This window comes from Lucilia cuprina, chromosome 2 (genome assembly GCF_022045245.1).
Source record: "Lucilia cuprina isolate Lc7/37 chromosome 2, ASM2204524v1, whole genome shotgun sequence".
NCBI lineage: Eukaryota > Metazoa > Arthropoda > Insecta > Diptera > Calliphoridae > Lucilia > Lucilia cuprina.
The window spans coordinates 41,069,292-41,085,006 of NC_060950.1; the positions used below are offsets into that span (position 1 = coordinate 41,069,292).

At 28.6% G+C, this 15,715-nt stretch overlaps 1 protein-coding gene and 1 long non-coding RNA gene across 2 annotated transcripts in view; one reads left to right on the forward strand and one right to left on the reverse strand.

The window, feature by feature from the left end:
- Positions 1-817: 817 nt before the first annotated feature.
- The window catches only part of LOC124420028, a 22,659-nt gene continuing 7,761 nt past the window's right edge, over positions 818-15,715 (reverse strand). The window contains exon 3 of the long non-coding RNA XR_006940987.1: positions 818-2,085. This is a non-coding gene — a long non-coding RNA (uncharacterized LOC124420028). The remainder of the gene's footprint in view (positions 2,086-15,715) is intronic.
- LOC111687636 overlaps positions 7,153-15,715 on the forward strand; it is a 26,254-nt gene continuing 17,691 nt past the window's right edge. The window contains exons 1-2 of the mRNA XM_023450090.2: positions 7,153-7,478; positions 7,531-7,830. Of these exons, the coding sequence (XP_023305858.2) occupies positions 7,436-7,478; positions 7,531-7,830 (343 nt within the window). The 5' untranslated portion in view covers positions 7,153-7,435. The remainder of the gene's footprint in view (positions 7,479-7,530; positions 7,831-15,715) is intronic.

The following is a 15,715-nucleotide window of genomic DNA, read 5'->3' on the forward strand; positions in this document are numbered from 1 at the left end:
CCACTTTAGTGCCTTTTTGAAGAAAGGCACCATGAGCAAAATTTTTCGCGTTTGGCACACCAAAAAGCACCGCAAATAGTGCTAAAAGCACTAAGTTGGCAACACTGGGGCTATTTATATTTATAGCCATCCTCTCTCATGCTCATTGGAAAATGTACCCAATAACATCCAGGTAGAATTAGAATTGATGAGACAACATCTTTTTATTCCAACGGAACAAGGAGTACAGTTTTGGTAAAATATTTGTCCACAAAAGTACAAAAATACTAGAGATTTAATGCTAAAAATTTATTCAATGTTTTCAACAACTTATATTTGCGAGTCCGCATTTTCCTCGATGTCCCAAATTAAAAATAAATATAGAAATAAACTGTCCGATAACCATTTGAAAACCTTATTACAAATTAAATGCTATGGAAAAGAAATTGATATAGATGAATTAACAAAATTTATAAATTCTCACAAATAAAATCAATAATTTTTTAAATGCATTAATTAAAACTTTTTTTTATAAAAATGCACTTATTTCATTACAATTAACAAGCTATGATTGAATTATTTTTATATACATTTCTAAATATTTACATATCGAAGTGAATTTTTTAATTTCAAATTATTTAACTGTGTTATTAATGTAAATTTTGTTATTTTTTCGCATATAAATGAATTTTTATTATTTTAAGTTTTAATTAGAAATAAAAGAATACATTCATGCATTCATTCATTCTTTAATTCTGTCATTTATTCATTCATAAAGTAATAATTTCATTAAATAAAGAATAATTTCATTCATTGAATTATTCATTAATATGTCCATTAATTCTATGAGTTAATTTATTCACTTAATTGTTTATTATTTTAATTAGTCATATATTAATTTATAAAATGATTAATTCATTCATCATTTCATTAATTGATGCATACATAAAGTAATTATTTTATTCACTAATTCATTGATTCATTAATTACTTCATTAATTCATTCATTTATATATTGATTAAATATTCATTAAATAATTCATTCAAGAAATAAATAATTCATGTAAAACAAATAAATGCTGCGACACTGACTTCTTTTTCTACATTGCATATTTGAATCAATCATTTCACTTCTCGCAGTGCAAACCTACTGCGCTTGGCTGGCTTAAACCATACAATTTTTAATCTGTATTTAGGTCCAAGCCAAGAAATTGGGCTACTTCAATTGGGTTAGTCCATAAATCCATTGGGCTAAGTGAAGTAGGGTGGGTTTGACAGTTGAATATGTGGTGGATATCATGGGGATTCTGTCCACAAGCTGGGCATATATTGGGGACGGCACGATCTATGTGGGACCAGTAGGCGTTGAGCCTGTTGTTCCATCCCGATCTCAGTTATGCCAGAGCAACTCAGGTTCTTCTCTATTTCTGCTATGGGCGGTGGATGACCTCCAAGAACGACATTCATGCGGTAACCTGAAACCGCGGTATTGATGGCGTCTCTATGAATGTCGTTCAAAGCTGCTGTATACGAAGTTCGATCTAAGGGATAATGAACATAACTTCGTATGCTCTCTTCGTATACACGAAGGTCTTTCCTGACATGCCTACGGGGAGCATCTAACTGTGTGATGTTAGTTGGGATTACTCCTCCGGCGACATCACAGGAGGAACTGTTTAGTCAGCATGACATTATGTTCCTTGACTGGTAGGACCTTCGTTTCCTCATGTAGATGGTGTTCTGAGGTTGTTTGCATGCAGCCCGTTACAGTCTTAAGGGCAGCTTTGAATATTTCTCAACTGGGTATCACTCAGCGATGGAAACCACACTGGAGCAGCATAATTGACCACTGACCGGCCAATTGTTTTATAGGTAGCCAACAAGGTTTCTTTGTCCATTCCCCAAGTGCTGTCGGCTAGCGCTTTGAGGACCTTGTTTCTACTTCGCAATTTGTGCGTAATTGCAGTGGAATGAGCTGAGGAAGTAAACAGGCTGTAAAAGGTGACCCCCAAAATGTTAGGGTGGTTCACAGTCGGTATTTGGTTTCCATCGACTACGACGCCTAGGTTCAAGTTTACCTCCTTCGTCCAGGTGGCAACAACAACAACTGAAATAAGATAAAGAACAATGCTTTTAAAGCAGTTATTTTGCATATTTTTAGTAAGTGCCTTCTTTTTTGTAAAAGTTATAAAGTTTCCAATGTTTTGTCAGTAGCATAAAAATAAATAAAAGTTATTTGGTTTTCCTTTTTCTGAATTTAATTAATTATGTTTTTTTTTTTTTTAATTTTGGCAAATACATGTATATTAGTAAAAATTAATAACAATTATTAATAATATACTTATAAGTTTAGAATTTCAACCATTTCTGAAATATTTGAAAAAGTTTCCATTGTTGTGTCAACAACTGTATCTTATATTCTTAAAAATCCACCTGCGGGACTTCGGTTCTGTGGGGAAAGTCGTGAGACTTCTTAAAAATCTATTACGTTTAAAAATCGTTTGCAATTCTCAAGGTATTGCAAGGTGGCCGGCAATGTTTAAGTTAAAATTGATTTAATACCTTTATAAAATACTATTTATAACAAAGTTAGAATTCTATAATTTTGGATTTGAATAGCTTATAGACTCCTAATTTTATTCCAATAAATATATATGGTGCTTCTGTACGTTTTATATCAAAAAACTTTAAATAGAAAGTAAGTACCAAATTTCCAAAAAAGCATCTTGTTCTTCTATTCTATTACAAGCGGTAAAATCAATGGAGAAATTCATGGAGAAGAATTCTTTTAAAATCGGTTATCATTTGTATGATTTCACATTGCAAGCCCGTTATTTTGTCCTGACCTATCCGTTTGTCATTATTCCAGATGACAAATCTTTGCAATGAAATGAGTTAAAATGAACAAAAAATTCGACTTTGTACTAAAAGTAAATAAAACCTCAAATTAACCATTATTATATCCGATAAACAAATATTGGTCAATTATCCTTTTCAGTGCATCTATGGTGTAAATAGTTCACTACAGTCCATAGGGCAGCATTTAGAAAGTTTGAGTATTTTTCCACTGGGTTACCTTTGACAGCCTGTTTACCTCCTCAGCTCACATATTATACTATAACTTCTGAACTGTAAATAATAGAAACACGCTTAGTACCTTAAAGAAAAAGGTAATATTGTTCTTAAAAGTTATATTATATACATAAATCTTGTTATTTTAGAGCGTCTTTTTGAGTTTTCAATCATATGCCAACTTCGCAGTGTTGCGAAAAAGCCACTGTTTGTTATCAAAACAATGCATGTTTTATAAAAAAGAAGACAATTGTAAATGTAATAAGAAAATCAATGAAAACTTAAAATTAAAACAAAAAAATATATTGTGAAGTCCCCGTAATTTATATTAATCGATAAATCAAACATTTTAATCCAAATCCCTAATCCTTCACCTAAAGATTGGCCCTAAGTCAAACAGAGTTACAACAGCTTTGTCTTCAAAAACGTGACGTGGTCGAGCTGATATTACATATTATGTGATAGTTGTTATTAAGTAAATACTTTTACATATTGTTAAACATCACAATGTACTTTTATTAAGTATTTGAAAAAAAAGTTACTAAAAATTCCCCAGCCGAGGATTACGGCAGAAGTGTGAAAAAATTTTACTTATTTGGAAAATGTTCTAAAAAGGTTTTGTCTTTAAAATATAGGTTAGGTAAGGTTTTGCAGACTGCTTACTGACGCGAGTAAATCTTTACTTAAAATGTAACTTGAACCTGATCTCAGCTATGATAAAAAATAACTTTACAGGGCAATTTCAGAACAAAATCTTTAGTTTTTTTATAACTAAATTTAAAATCAAAAAGATCGAAAAATGTTTGATGGTTCTAAAATAATCTCTGAATTAAAAAAAACATCTAAAAATTCCAACATACGTTCGAAAATGTTTAAGTCTCTTTAAAGCTGTCACTGTAGTCCAAATTGACTACAATTTGATAACTATGATTACCAGGCATGATTGCAAATGCATGTTTTTAAGGCATATTTTCCAGTTTTTAGAGCATTTTTTTTAATTTTTGTTTAAATTAGAAAATTAGATGTAAAATATATACAGTGTCTCTCATAAGTATTCGAATTTAGGTATAATATAAAAAGAAACTAATTTAATAACATATTTTGTATGCAAAATTAATAAATTAATTTGTTAAATTCTCTAGACAGTCCTTAGCTTTGAAATCACGCTTTTTAAAACTTTAAAAATTCACATTTACGTAAATTAATTTAAAAATAGTCCATAAAATTACGTCACAAAAGCATACGAATTTTTTCTGTATATCATATTTGACTATATTATACGAAACATAAAAATTAGAATCGAATGTTTTTTTTTGCTAAAAATTGTTTTAAGGGGTAACTATGTTTTTGACCATTTGCTCCACAATTTTGGAGCATTTGTACCATAGAAAAGGTATACATAGAACTGAAACTGAGTATGACATAACCTAAGTCTGCTGTCAAAAACCTAAGTCGTGAGAATGTATTAGTTGAAAAATATTTAACCCTGGGGTTTAATAGATTCCTTAAGGTGTCTAAAAATAATAATTTTTGTGTTATAAGGATCTGTTTTTAAACATTCCAAGATATATCTTTGGTATTGTTCTTCTGTTTCTAATTAAATTATCTGGATCTTAACACCCTTTTCATACCACTAGGATTGATATTTTCCGACAAAGTGGCTAGTATATAATATTGTAGATATAATCACATAATATATTTTAATTTTCAAGACATCGTAGCGGTATACAACTCCAAAACATGCTTAACAAACGTGATCCTATACAGTATATTTTAGTTTTTACTACTCATAACATTCATTATTATGTTGCCCATTACAACAACACTGTTTGTAAAAAATTTTGGGTTTATTTTGATCATAGTAGATAATATTTAAACAGATATCAATATTTTGAGTTAGACCATAATTATATTGGTGGCCATTGGTTATAAAAAGAATGATTCCCACTATATTGAATGGCGAGGCATGCTTTGGAGTTGTACACTTACACAATATATTAAAAACTTAAAACGTATAACAGCTGATATCTAAAACAATATATAGAAGAGAGTTTCCCCCGAAAAATTGTGACCCTAGTTTTATAAAAAATATACTTGAGTTCCAATAAATTGAATTAGCGATAGAAGAATGATTCCCAATAATATTATCTTGGAAAGTTTAAATACAGATTCTTGAAACAAAAAATATTGTTTTTAGCTACCCAAGGGGTATATTAAATTCCAATAACAAATTTTGGTTTTATCTCTGGGAAAAAGAGAAAAAATACAAATATTGCAAAAAATCGCCATTTTAATGATATACATGAAAAAGATGATACAAATGCCCAAAAATGGTCCAAAAATATATCCATTCGGTTGATAGTTACCCCTTAAAACAATTTTTAGCAAACAAACATTCGATTCTAATTTTTGTGTTTCGTGTAATATAGTCAAATATGAAATACAGAAAAAATTCGTATACTTTTGTGAGGTAATTTTATGGACTTTTTTTAAATAAATCTAAATTATTTTAATTTTACTGACTAGACAATTTAACAAATTTATTTATTAATTTTGCATACAAAATATTTATTAAATTTGGTTTCTTTTCATATTATACCTAAATTCGAATACTTATGAGAGACACTGTATATGTATGTCACTTAATGTATATTTGTTTAGGCAATTTCAAAATGTATATTATGTTATAAAAAAATATGTTATTAAATTTGGTTTCTTTTCATATTATACCTAAATTCGAATACTTATGAGAGACACTGTATATGTATGTCACTTAATGTATATTTGTTTAGGCAATTTCAAAATGTATATTATGTTATAAAAAATTCTTATTATTTAAATGTTAAAGCATATGATTTAGAAACTGAAATTGTTTTTTCTTTGAAAGTAAATGAAATAATGTTTCGTCAATCATTTCTGTATTTTCTGAAAACAGGGAACAGATTAAACATCTAAAAAATTAATCACAACACAAAAAGTTACGGTTGGTTGATTTGTTGGTTGCATGATACAAAAATGTTTACGTCTGCGTAATGTTGACAATAATCGCATTAAATACATGTATACTATATTTTGTATTCCTACATATGTTAGACTGCTCCAAACTATAAATTTATTTTCGACAAATTTAAATTTAAACATTTAAAAACGGGGCTACCCTAGTAAACTTACAATACATGTATGTATGAACTTACTTAGACATAATTAAATTGTGATTATAGTTGTTTTTTATATTATTTAATGTTTTATTTTGTCGTTTTTGCAAAATTAAAATTCAATCTTACTTTTGTAATAAAAAAGTGGATAATTTTGTTACATTTTCTTTGTCGTAATTTTAAACAATTTTCACTTTTACACTTACACTTTTATGTACAAATGTATTATATGTATGCTTCATACATATATACATTTATTCATATATTATTTTAATACCAGATCAAAACAACATAATTTTCCTCAAAAAAAAGTATTTCCAAATAAACGAAAATTTTGAATTATTTCAGTAAATGGCTTTAGGGCTGAAAACAGTCCTGCCAGCAATTTGGTACCTTTATATTGGAACTATGAAAATCAATTATTCGACTTTTAAAACCCGGATTCGAAATTGACGGAAAATGAAAATTTATAAAACGGTTTTCAGTTTTTAATTTTTATATAAACAAGTTTACACGTTTATTAAAAAAACAACTAAGAGTTCTATATTCGGCTGTGCCGAATCTTCACCATGATGTGTTAAGAAACAGTCATTACGAATTTTATTACAAAAAATAAAAAATACCAATTGTAGCCCATTTTATACGATCTAAATTAATCCGGGCTCTACATACTTAACTTCATATTCTAGGTTCAATATAATAGAAATTTTAAAAAGTACCTTTTGAAGAACTAAAAAGTACCAAAAACTTTCCTTTCATGGGTTCCCACTTAATCCAGGCTCTACATAATGTTTATATGTTCAATATTATAGAAAATTCAAAAAGTACCTTTGTAGAACGGAAAAGTACCAAAAAGTCCCATTTTGTAGTTCAAGGCTCTACTATGCTAAATTTCATGTTTCTAGGTTCAATATTGTAGAAAATTCAAAAAGTACCTTTTGAGCTTTTTTTGACAGATGGGATTATTCTACAATAACAAATCGCCTGTTGTTTTTGTATTGTTGTATTTGTTGTAGCGACGAGGCTACCTTATTAAGTGTACACTGGCTAAGCCGCCGCCGAATTATTTTAGTTAAGTCGTTCCGACAAATTAAAGTCGACTTCGCCCTCTTCTCATAGCTTTTGATGTAATTCAATATTGGAAGCGGGAAATTTAATTTATATCTTTATATTTTGTAAAAGGGTGAAAAGATATTTGTTGCATCAAATTTATTTTGCAAATGTGTAAAAATGATGAGCAAAACGCAGAGTAATAATGAAAATGGTATACAAAGTAAGTATTGTGCAGAAAAATATTGTACACACAATAATTAAATAAATTGTAGATATGAGACAACTAACTAATAAAAATGGCGATTCATGTAGGAAGCATCAGATAAAGAAGCAAGTTTTCGGTGAAATAAAGAATGTTATTCATAATCATGGTAATGCTACACCTTTAAAGCAAGATTCTAAGTATTTGGCCAATAACAATATTCTAAGTAAAGAGTTCATCAAAAATGAATCTAAAAGCGCAACTAATTACAAAAATCAGAAGACAAACGCTTTATGGAACAACGTACTTGACGAAAATTTACTTGATTATTTTGATTTTAGAGGACAATGCTGTTCAAAACCGTATAAAAGTAAGTAAATATGTACATACATACACACACATATATATAGGGTAAATATACCAGTAGTCGGCAGTTTAACGTTTTGCTCTTTTTCAAACTATCCCCCTAAAGAGTCGGAAAATGTTATTACGATGATTTTTATTTATTACAATTTTGTGTTTAGTTAAGTTTTAGATCCACTTAACATTTTTGAAAAACAAATAACTATTTTTAGTAATTTGCAAAGCAATTTTCTATACAAAATTATAATTTTTGTTAGAGAAAAAAGTATAAAAATATGCAATTTCCTATAGAAAAAAATTAAACATAAGTTTCGTAGAAGAATCTATAGAAGAATTGTCATATTAGAAATTTACTATAGAAAAAAACTCATAATGTTTTTTGTAGAAAAACAGTTGAGAAGCAATCTTTGTTAGATAAATTTCAATATACAAAAGTTACACATATTTTTTGTATAGAAAATTATATTCTGTAGAGAAAATGTTAATCATCTATAGAAAAAGCTATTATTGAACTAATTTTCTATTTAAAGAATTGGGTATACACACAATTTTCATTAAACCCTGTTATACACATAATTTTTTGTATAAAAAATTGTTATACTTAAAATTTTCTATAATTGTATACACATAATTCCCTATAGAAACAAATTTTGTACAATCAATCTTCTATAGAGAAAATTGTAATACACATAAATTTTTATAGAAAAAAGTGTTATACATAAATTTTCTTTACAAAAATAACTCGTATACATATAATTTTTGAAGAGAAAAATGTTATATACAAATTTTTTATAATAATATACCCAATTTTCTATAGAGAAATTAAAAATTTTAAAGTGCCGACTATAGAATACTTATGTGCTTGAGGCAGTTAACATGACGATCGCAAAACTATTCGAAGCAACAAAAGCTGAACTAAAAATATAGGTTAGAGAATCCCGTAAGGCAAGTCTGAAGTTAGTATAATAGTACGTATTCTAAGTGGACACACATCTATGTAAAATTGGACGTGCGGATTCGGTCGAATGTAGATCATGTGGAGAGGACAGTGAACATCTGGAGAACTTTCTTTTCTACTGCCAGGCATTAATCGAAATTAATTAAAAAAAATAAAAAATAGATACATTCAAATCGGCTTCGAAAAGTAGTGAATCTCTAACGGTAAATTCGAACTCCGGTAATTCAGAGCATAGTCTGACTCTACCTCTTTGAGATATCGATCCTTTCGGTTCGGACTATGTTTCATGTTCCGCTTTTATGGATTAATATACCGCAATTCTTATTATTAATTCTTAGCAATATAGAACGCCTAATTCTAGTAGGCCTATAGATATTCTTATCGGAGCGAAATTTATATCCGCCCATTATTTTACCGGAAATAAAACAAAACGTATTAATGTCATTATCGGCACAGAAAACTGTATTTGGTTAGATACTGACAGGTCTAGCTAATCCTAGGGACTTTGAAGTATATATCGACAATTTAACGTATTCTACGTGGTCTAACACTTTTTATACCCACCGTTCAAAAAATATGGGGGTATATTGATTTTGTCATTCCGTTTGTAACACATCCAAGTATTGGTCATAGACCCAAAAAAGTATATACATTCTGGGTCCTTAATTAATTCGTAAGACGATCTAGCCATGTCTGTCCGTCCGTCTGTCTGTTAAAAGCACGATAGAGTCCGAATGAAAAGAGCTAGTGCTAAAATTTCACATAAATATTTCTTATAGGTAAGGTTTGTTTGGTATTGAAAATGGGCAATATCGGTCCACGTTTTCGGATAGCCCCCATACAAATGGCCCCTCGAAAAGCAGCTTTAACATTCATAACATGTTTAAAAATACGAATATAGTGATGGAATTCGACATAAGTAAGTTTCTTATGATCCAAAATCACTGTGCAAAATTTTATGAGAATCGGTCCATAATTGACCCTACCCCCCAATCAGGTCCCCTTCACAAAATGACTTTAACGCTCATTACTGGCTTAAAAATACTAGTATATAGATGAAGTTAGACAAAAGTAAGTTTCATACGAGTCAAAATCTATTTACAAAATTTTATGAGGATCGGTCTATGATTCCCTACCCCCCTTATAAGGTCCCCTTAAGAAAATGTCTTCAACTCTCATTAATGGCTTAAAAATAAGAGTGTAACGATGAAATTCGACACAAATAAATTTAATACGAACCAAATTCTATCTACTAAATTTTACTAGGATCGGCCCATAATTGACCCCCTATATAATGTTCCATTCAGAAAATTACTTTAATTATTGATGAAATTCGACATATGTAAGTTTCATTCGAGTTAAACAAGGTTGGATGGTGGGTATATAAGATTCGGCATAGCCGACCCTTTTTATGTTTTTACCTTCTTATTTATTATCTTTATATGTATATAAAACAATGAAAACTTTTTCCAATTTCTCACAAACGTACTCAAAACCCAAAACATTAATAAAAAATTTTATTTTTTTTTTTAGAATTTTATTTGTATATACTTTATATACCCAAATTTATAACATTTTATGAATATGGGCATTTCCACCGAAAAGTCCACCTTGGCTCAAAAACTAAAAGTCATAAAAATTAAAATTTCAACTTCTATTATTATAGATTCAAATTTTATTATGTTAAAGACCCCAAAGCTTTACTTAACCACTATAATGAGAAATCGGAATTAAAAGTTACAATAATATTTCAGGCATATTTTTCCACATTTAGTAGCATTTGCTTTTGATAGTTTTTATTATTATAAACGCTAATATTTAAATGGACTTTTTTCGGAAAACATTTGTTGAATTAATAGTTATCTTAAAACATACAAATATAATAAGATAAAGATCCTTAAAAGGCAAATTTTCGGTTTTCTTTCATAGACTTTTAAATGTCACGTTCGTCACGTTGAAACAGGATTTATCACGATATTTTTTTAGTTGGTATTCAGAAGTATTCAAAACTTTGAATCTAAATCAAGTTTAGTATATAGAACTCAATTTAAAACAAAAGAAAAATAATTCTAAGCGGGGTTATTTTTTATAGAATTTCAAAGTCTGTCACGTCACATTACACAAGTGCAACATTCGAATTGTGAAATATTGTTATTTAAAAAGATGTGATATTTATGCAATTTATTCAATTAGGTGATAGTTATGATTTTTAGTTGATAAGTGGAAGAAAGAGCACAGAAATTCAACAAATGATATTTTTAAGAAATGTATGAAAAAAAGTGATTTTCGGATATTGGCTTTATATTGGCGTTATGACCGATTATTGTATTATCATCAGAAGGATCAGTAGTTGTACATTTGGAAGTTTCTTGTGTGTTTGTATTATCAGGATGGCGAAATTTTAGTTATATATGGGTACATCAAATGTGGGCTTTGTATGGAAGCTATGCCTAATCATGGATTTTTTTTTAAAAATAGGATGAACGATTTTTGTGTATGTCAAAATTATTTGTATTGAATTTTATGGTGATATAAGCATTTTTAAAAGATTTATGTTAATTAATGTTAATTCTTATATTATTCTTATACGGGAGCTATTTTCAACTAAAATGTTATTAAATAGTCGAAATATTTCTCCGTCCAAAATATATCTATGGACTAATTAATTTGCAATAATATTGCAAATTTCATCATTGGAAATTTTGTCAAATCACGTCATGTCACGTCACACAAAACGGCTTGTACAAAAAAATCTGAAAACTATTTTTTAGTTCTAAAAGCTAAAAATAATCAATAAATATTCCACATTACAATAAAAAAGGTTTTAACCAAATAGCCAGGTAAAACTCGCAGATTTTTACATTTTGATGTCACCTAGAATTGCATAGCATTTCTGGGTTTTTTACATTTTTGTTAAAAAAGAAATAAGCAACTTCTATTTCTGTCACATCACGTCACGCACTTTAACTACTTATATCTTAGGGCCATTAAGATCTTTCAATTTCTTCTTCCGACCAGTTATGGAGCTATTGAAGTCCTATATAAAAATACAAGAATTTTTAAAAAAATATATATGTTTATATATATTTTTCATCTCTTTAAAACGTACGACCGTCACGTTCGTCACGATGGAAATGCCCATATAAATTATTTAATTTTAAAAAATAACACAAGATAAACTTATTTGGTTTTCTGTTACTGACTGAATGGAAACTTTGGTATGAAAGGGCAATTTTTGAGTCCATATCTTAGAACTACTGTTTTCCATAGTTTTTTTCTGTGAATAGGTCGGCCACTTTAATACAGGTATAATATTCGAGTCTAGCCACTCGACTGGAACTCGAAAGTTTGCTTTTAGGGATATTGTCGTTTTTAAATCTCCAAACTACGGGCCTAGTTTCAACAGGGTAAAAATACTTTATGTTTTTTAATAGATCTCTATCTTATACCATACATAGAATCGTAGTATAATTGAATTTGACAATTACCATGTCTTAAATATAGTTCTATACCATAATTTTACCACCGCTAAACTTTATATTTCGGGTCCAATATCTTTTTTCCCCTTTTGGCCGCCTTACAAATGTCCTAAAACTAAATGTTCTAACTAAATTTGGACACGTCCATAAAAAGGATATTTTTTACATTAATTCGACCTGTTTATGTTATCTTTGGCAATAAATAGACAAATAGAACGATTCCTTCTAAAACTAAGACGTTTTCCCGCAGGTCGACTACAACCAAGGTCAGTCTAATTTTTCATGTGATTAATAATAGGAGTACCTATTTTGAACTTTTTATTAACTATCCTAGGGGAGTACTCTTTTGAAATTTTTCGAATTCTGTTGTCATCAAATTATCCTGTATTTGAGCAGTTTTATGAGGTCCTCAACCCATATGTTTTCACCGAATCTTTCTTATTATTTTTTTTAATATTTTTGAAAGTGTTGCTTTATTGATTAAATATTAACCACATATTTACAAATATTAGGTAATATATTAAAGTAAGTATTAAAATCCTTTCTTATTTTGCTTTTTAAATCGAAAATCTAGAAATTTTAATTAATGACAAAAAAATTAATTTTGCAAAAAAAAAAAAATATTTTGAAATAAGAATTGTTGTTTTAACAGCTTAAACCGCCGTTGCGCGTGCAAATTGTTCTGATTACGAAGATTTTCGGCAATTCACACGTATACAACACGATCGTAAACAATACTCACAACAAGAGCGTAAAAAATAAAAATAATTCATAATTCATAATTGTTTGACAGCATTCAATGAAGCAGGTAGTGTGTTGCGCGTATTTTTTTTTTTTTTTAATTCTTTATTCAAATAATCGAGCCCTAGGGCCATTTACGATTAAAACAAAAATTTACAATTATATAATGAATAAATAAAATGATGGAAATTCATTAGTTAAATAAAATCAAACAAACCCTTATTGATGATTTTATGATTTTTTTTATTCAAGTTTTTTTTTTTAAAAACTTGCGTACACTGTAAATAAATTAATATATGCAAAACGTTATACTTTATGAATAAATGATTTTTTATTACAGTTTTTTAATTGCAGAATATTAAAAATTAGTATTATTATAAATTATTTGTAATAAATATAATTTGGAACTAAAATTAGTTAAATGAATTTTTATTTTCATTAAATATATTTAATGAAGCAGTATGCCTTTTTTTTTAAAAACTTGCGTACACTGTAAATAAATTAATATATGCAAAACGTTATACTTTATGAATAAATGATTTTTTATTACAGTTTTTTAATTGCAGAATATTAAAAATTAGTATTATTATAAATTATTTGTAATAAATATAATTTGGAACTAAAATTAGTTAAATAAATTTTTATTTTCATTAAATATATTTAATGAAGCAGTATGCCTTGTTTGCAACCAGGTTTAAAAATATGTTTCAGAGCTACATAAAAAGACATAATTTTGCAAAAAAAAAAAAAAAAATATTTTGAAATAAGAATTGTTGTTTTAACAGCTTAAACCGCCGTTGCGCGTGCAACGTAGAGTGGGTAAATGAATTTTTATTTTCATTAAATATATTTAATGAAGCAGTATGCCTTGTTTGCAACCAGGTTTTAAAAAATATGTTTCAGAGCTACATAAAAAGACATTATGAGCGATGTCACCTAGAATTGCATAGCATTTCTGGGTTTGATAGACTTCAACTTTTAAAAAAAATTAAAGAAGGATCTTCGGATAAAAGATTGTAGAAATTTAGTTGAAATTAGTAACAAAACAAACGGAAGTACAAAAACTTTTCAAGCCAAAGCAACATATGCTATAGCATTAGCCTTAGCTAAAAAGGGTCGACCTTTCGATGATGGTAAATTTTTTTAAGGACGTTTGCCTATCTGTCCTCCATCACAATTCAACGCATTTGAAGACATTTTAAAACTTATTCCTTTTTATAGTAATGTTACTGGCGCAGCCATTTTTGAAGCTTTCAGTAAATATATATTGTCTATGGTGGATAAGGAAAAGATATCCGCTATTTGCACAGATGGTGCTGCAGTAATGGTGGGACGTAACCAGGGCTTTGTTGGTCACCTTATAAGAGCAGGAATTGATGTTCCAACATTCCACTGTGTAATCCACCAGCAGGCGTTATTTTCAAAATCATTAGGATTGAAAGAAGTTATGAAAATAGCAATAAAGATCATAAACCGACTTAGAGGTGGCCACAATGCACTTTCGCATAGAAAATTAATTGCATTTTTAAAAGAAATTGACGCTGATTATGGCGATGTTTTACTGTTCACAGAAGTTCGATGGTTAAGTCGAGGAAAAAGTCTGGAACGTCTCTTTAATCTTAGAGAGGAGATACTGATTTTTTTGGAGTCGCAGGATTGTCCTAAAGATATTGATATTATTAATTCGTTGAGATCTACAGACTTTTTCCTCGACTTAAGCTTTCTATGATGTAACACATCATTTTAACGATTTAAATTTGGTCCTTCAAGGGAAAGATAAAAACATTTCCGACATTATTCATGCCATTAATGAGTTTTTAAGGAAGTTAACGATTTTAAAAGATCAAATTTCTTGCCAAAATCTGTCTAATTTTCCCAAGATGCAAGTAATTTTTGCAAATTTTACAAATCCAGATAAACTTAAAGTGTTTTCTGAAGAAATAAATAATCTTATCAACAATTTTCAAACTAGATTTCAAGATTTGTATAAAATGCAGTGGGCTATTCAGTGTTGCCAACATTGGTCAAGCAAAACGCGCGCAAAAAAATTAAAAAGGGGTAAAAAAGCGTAATTTTCTAACTGAAAATGGGTAAAAAAGCACTAACGTTTTTTCAGTCAAATATTGTTTATTTTAATAAAAATTGCACATTATTTCGCTCATTTCCTACAAGACTCCAAAATACGTTTTTTAGAACATTGGGCTGCAAAACAAAACATGCGTCATGCTAAAGTCTTTTACCGGTGTGAGTTAGATTTTTAGTAACGTAAGAACTAAAACTAATGTTTGACGAATATTAGATAAATAAGATGAGAATTTTAAAAATAGTAAAATTTCATTAAACATTCAAACTGACAGGCCCACTACCAACTGGCCAACCGATGTACCCACACCCAAATTGTAAAATTTTACAAAACTTATGAAATATATATATATATATATATATATATATATATTTTTTTTTTGCAAAATCTATATATATTATTTTTAAGTTTTTTGAGTTCTGGAAAAATTGTTAATTTCACTGATAGTGAATAACATAACTTATTTTAAAGTATTTTGAATATTTTTTTGTTTTTGAAGAATATTTGCTTTTGTACATTTTGAACATAGATTTTGTTTTGTTGGTCAGTTATAGACTAATCGTCATAAAATTCGGCATAAAGAATTATAATAAAAATCTTTTTATTGCGAGTACAACGATGAAGTAATCAT